Source organism: Podarcis tiliguerta (assembly GCF_965153285.1).
Source record: "Podarcis tiliguerta genome assembly, chromosome: 13".
NCBI lineage: Eukaryota > Metazoa > Chordata > Lepidosauria > Squamata > Lacertidae > Podarcis > Podarcis tiliguerta.
In genome coordinates this window covers 53,842,991-53,847,049 of record NC_139546.1, presented here as the reverse complement: position 1 = coordinate 53,847,049, position 4,059 = coordinate 53,842,991, and the positions used below count along the sequence as shown (strand labels likewise).

Here is a 4,059-nt window from a genome sequence, read left to right as displayed (position 1 = left end):
AAGAACTCACAGCGGGGGAAATCCTGGAATTATAGAATAGTAGCTTTGGGAGGAATCTTGAGGGTCATCTAGTCTAACCAGTGCAATGCATCCTCTTGATGTTTAGTCAGAATCTCCTTTCTTGTTCTGTTTTTGTGGGGTTACATGGTTCTTCACCTCCTTTTTAATCATGAGAATAACTGTGAGTAGGTTAGGCTCCCCAAGGCTGTCCAGTGAGCTCCATGGCCAAGGAGGGATTTGAACCCAGGTCTCCCAGGGTGTAGTTGAATACTCTGGCAATATACTACACTGGCTCTCCCATGAGACTCTTAGAAATTGTTTGTGTATGTTTGCTTAAAATTTGGGTGCCATATTCTGGTGTTTGTGTCTGATGTTGTATACAGTGGTGCCTCGCAAGACGAAAAGAATCCGTTCCGCGGGTCTTTTCGTCTTGCGGTTTTTTCGTTTTGCGAAGCAAGCCCATTGGCGGATTAGCGCTATTAGCACTATTGACAATTTAAGGGCTAAAAACGGCTTTTTAAGGCTTGGGGGATTAGCGGTTTTGCTGCTAAAATGCTTTTAGCAGCTTAGCGCTTCAGGAAAAGGGGTTTTGGAGCGGGGAAAAAATTCAAAATTTTTCGTCATTTTTCGTCTTGCAAAGCAAGCCCATAGGGAAATTTGTCTTGCGAAGCGCCTCTGCAAACGGAAAACCCTTTCGTCTTGCGGATTTTCCATCTTGCAAGGCATTCGTCTTGCGGGGCACCACTGTACTTCTCTAGCAAATAATTTATGTAATAATAGTAAGTCAGGTTTAGTATTATAATAGGTTTAAGGCAATGTTATCTGGGGGAGGGGCTGTTGATTGGCTGAGAGTTAGGAAGGGTGTTTAAGTAAGCACAACATAACCATCAGGCCTTTGGCTAATTAAACTTTATCATTTTAAGTGTCTTTGTGGGAGACGGAAATATTGGTGTGTTTCATTTTTGTTTTTATTATGTAATTGGTGTTTTTATCTTGAATGTTAATGCTGGGTACTGCCCTGATATCTTCAAATGAAGGCAGTATATGAATTTAATAAATTAAAAATAAGGTCAAAAATCATAAAGGAAAGTATAAAAATACTCTGGGGTGGCAGCTGGAATGATGGGGCTGTTTGGTGAAAGACCCAGTCAAGACCCAGCTCACAGCTCTGCCCCTTGAGTACTCTGGGAAGGGCCCCCATAACTCAGGGCCTGGGGGCACCTGCTTGGCATGCAGAAGGGAACAGGCTCCATCTCCCCTGCGAGCATCTCAAGGTTAGGCTGGGAACATTCCCCATCTTGAACCCTGGAGGGTCATGGCTGCCAGTCAGGGCTGGGAACCTGGAACAGCTGGAGGGGCCCCAGGGTCTGTCCTGGCAGGAGGCACCAGCTTCTTCCTGTCCCCCATTTGAGAGAGCTGGGGCCCTTCGCCCTGCTGGGGGTGGGCATGCAGAGGGGGCCCCTGTTGCCTGGGGACCATGACCCCATTAAAGCCTGTGGAGGCCCCCGGCCGTTGAAATCTCTGGGTCCCCTAGCAAATGATCTCCGAATCCCTTTCTGATTTTAACCAACCAGCAATTGCAATAAACCCAATCAATATTCTGTTGATCCATTGTCGTGGGGACCCTAAGAGGTGCAGGGCCCAGAGTCTGGTGCCAGCTGTGCCTGTTTGGCCCTCCTGCCCTGCTGGGGCGACTCCTCAGAGGAGAGGGCAGGGCTGAAGGCAGCATCCTCTGGGCTGGGAGAGGAGTTGGAGCCCCTGGAGTCTCCCAGCCCCACCCTCTTCGCCCCCATCTTCTGGGTCTCCCGGTTCTTGTCCCCCATTTCCTGGGTGGGGGAGGCCGATGGGAGGACCCTGGGGGTCCCCCCAACCCTCCGATTCCGCGTTGGGGTTTCCCCCTTCCAGTTGCCCCTCCTGCTGCTGTTTCCAAGGGAGGGAGCAGTTCAGCTCACCAGCCAAGAGGGGCCCCCAAATCCTCCCTGGCGGGGATGGCGAGGCTCCTGCTTTGGAGAGGGAGAGAAGGGGTGCACGGCAGGCCAAGGGTTAAGAGGAGCGAAGCTGCATTCCTAGATCAGACAGGAAAAGAAGGGGAAGCTGGCTGGTACTCCCGAGCCCAAGCCCCGCCCTCCGCAGTGCCTTCCTTGCTCGAGAGGAAGGGATCTGCCCGCTCTCCTCCGGGATCTGGTGAGCCTCCTCTCCCTTCCCCAGAGGGTGCATTGGGGAGAAGGGGAGGGGGCAGAGGGAGTCTTCCAAATCCATGCAGGACCCTCTGCTCCCAAGTGAGGGAGCAGAGGGTCCTGGCCCCTTTTTGCAAACCAGAGCGGGAGGCGAGTTCGCCGCAGGTATGAAACCGTGTTCTTTATTGTGCCAACTCCCTGGGGCACCCACAAAATTCCGCATGAAGGAGCCAGACAAGGTGAGGTAAAGGACCCCTGGATGGTTAAGTCCAGTCGAATTCAACTTTGAGGTGTGGCTCTCAGCGCTGACTTCAGCCTGAGGGAGCCGGTGTTAGTCCACAGACAGGATTCAGGATCAGGTGGCCAGCAGGGCTAGACCGCTTCTGGCACCACAGGACACCGAGTGCCAGAGCGCATGGAAACACCATTTTCCTTCCTGCTGCAGTGGTACCTACTTATCTACTTGCTTTCAACCCTGCTAGGTTGACAGAAGCTGGGATAGAGCAATGGGAGCTCAGCCTGTCACGCAGATTCGAACCTCCGACCTTACAATCGGCAAGCTCAAGAGGCTCTGTGGTTTAGACTACAGCGCCACCCCAACACCCCCCCCCAAATCAGAGGCACTCAGCAAATGAGACTTTCATAGAATTGTAGAGTGAGAAGGGACCCTGGCAGTCATCTGGTCCACCTCCCTGCATTACAAGAATCGCCACTAAAGCATCCGTGACGCTTTTAAAATCTCCATGGAAGGAGAGTCCACCAGCCTTTGCAGGGAGGCTGTTCCATTGTTGAACACCCCTTACCCTCAGATACTTAGACAGAAGCTCCTTGAAGCCACGAGCCAATTCCCCTCCTCTCAGGTTCCTCTTTCCCCATCTCAACCATCTCAACCATTCCTCATAAGGCTTGGCTTCCAGACCCTTGATCATCTTGGCTACCCTCTTCTGCACATGTTCCAGCTTGTCCACATCCTTCCTAAATTGTCGTCCATATATGGCTAAAGTATTCCATGTGTGGTCTGACCAAGCAGTATAGAATGCTGCTATTACTTCCCTGAATCTGGACACTAGACTGGCTTCCCACTTACCTTTGTCTCTTGCAGGTGATATAAGGTTGCTGGAGCAGTGACTGTGGAACCAGCTCAGGTAGGGGAAAGTGGTCTTGTGGGGAAAGAGGCGGAGGGGTGGGGCAGCCAGGGTTCCTCTGGAGTCCCAGGAATTTCTCACCTCTTCCTCTTGGCTTCTGTCAAAACTGCCCCTTGAAGTTGTTTTTAGGGCTTCGGCTGGGTCTTCCATCTTCGCAGAACAATGCACAGCACAAAACACAAAATAAAATAATTCCATTAAGACGTTAAAAGAAGCATCCATACTTAGAATGTATGGGAAACAAAACAATCCCATTAAAACAGCACAGCACTTAACAGGCAGGAAACAGCAAAACAATTTGTGGTAATATAATGATTTTACTGGCTAAGAGGAGGACCTTTCTCTCTCTCTTTTAAAGAGTTCACCGTCCTTTGAAGTCGTCGCTGTTCCTTTCCCGGGTGAGGTCTGCATTTGGAAGTCATAAAGGAGAACTGTGGGATCATGGCCGCTCTTGGTAAGGCTCCCTGTTGGATCTTAATATCTTTTTTGAAATTCCGTACTAATCTATCTATGTGAGGAACATCCCAGATTTTGATGGGGCTGAACAGCACCACCTGCAGCATCTGGGATTCTCACACCCCACAGCTCACCTTGAATGGAGGGTTATCCAGCTGTATAGCAAGACAATACCCAGCTATTCCTCATTCTGCTAGGTGGTGTTTGCCCAGACAAAATCCATTCAAGAAAAGAGCCAGGCTTTTGGAATCTTAGGTTCCCATATCCCTGAATGCCAGTAA

The 4,059-nt window shown here is 50.5% G+C and overlaps 2 protein-coding genes across 4 annotated transcripts in view; both read left to right on the top strand.

The window, feature by feature from the left end:
- Positions 1 to 1,895: 1,895 nt before the first annotated feature.
- The window catches only part of LOC310663043 (uncharacterized protein), a 39,921-nt gene continuing 37,757 nt past the window's right edge, over positions 1,896 to 4,059 (top strand). Inside the window, exons 1-2 of one of the 3 annotated variants that reach the window (XM_083410591.1) lie at positions 2,168 to 2,184; positions 3,700 to 3,776. In XM_083410591.1, the coding sequence (XP_083266717.1) occupies positions 3,764 to 3,776 (13 nt within the window). In that variant the 5' untranslated portion in view covers positions 2,168 to 2,184; positions 3,700 to 3,763. Of the gene's footprint in view, positions 2,185 to 3,699; positions 3,777 to 4,059 lie in introns of all 3 variants that reach the window. The other 2 variants (XM_083410590.1, XM_083410589.1) reach the window with 2 other exon arrangements.
- Positions 2,281 to 4,059, top strand: part of LOC310663007 (uncharacterized protein) — a 54,584-nt gene continuing 52,805 nt past the window's right edge. Inside the window, exon 1 of the mRNA XM_083410511.1 lies at positions 2,281 to 2,342. The gene's annotated coding sequence lies outside the window, so the exon portion shown is untranslated. The remainder of the gene's footprint in view (positions 2,343 to 4,059) is intronic.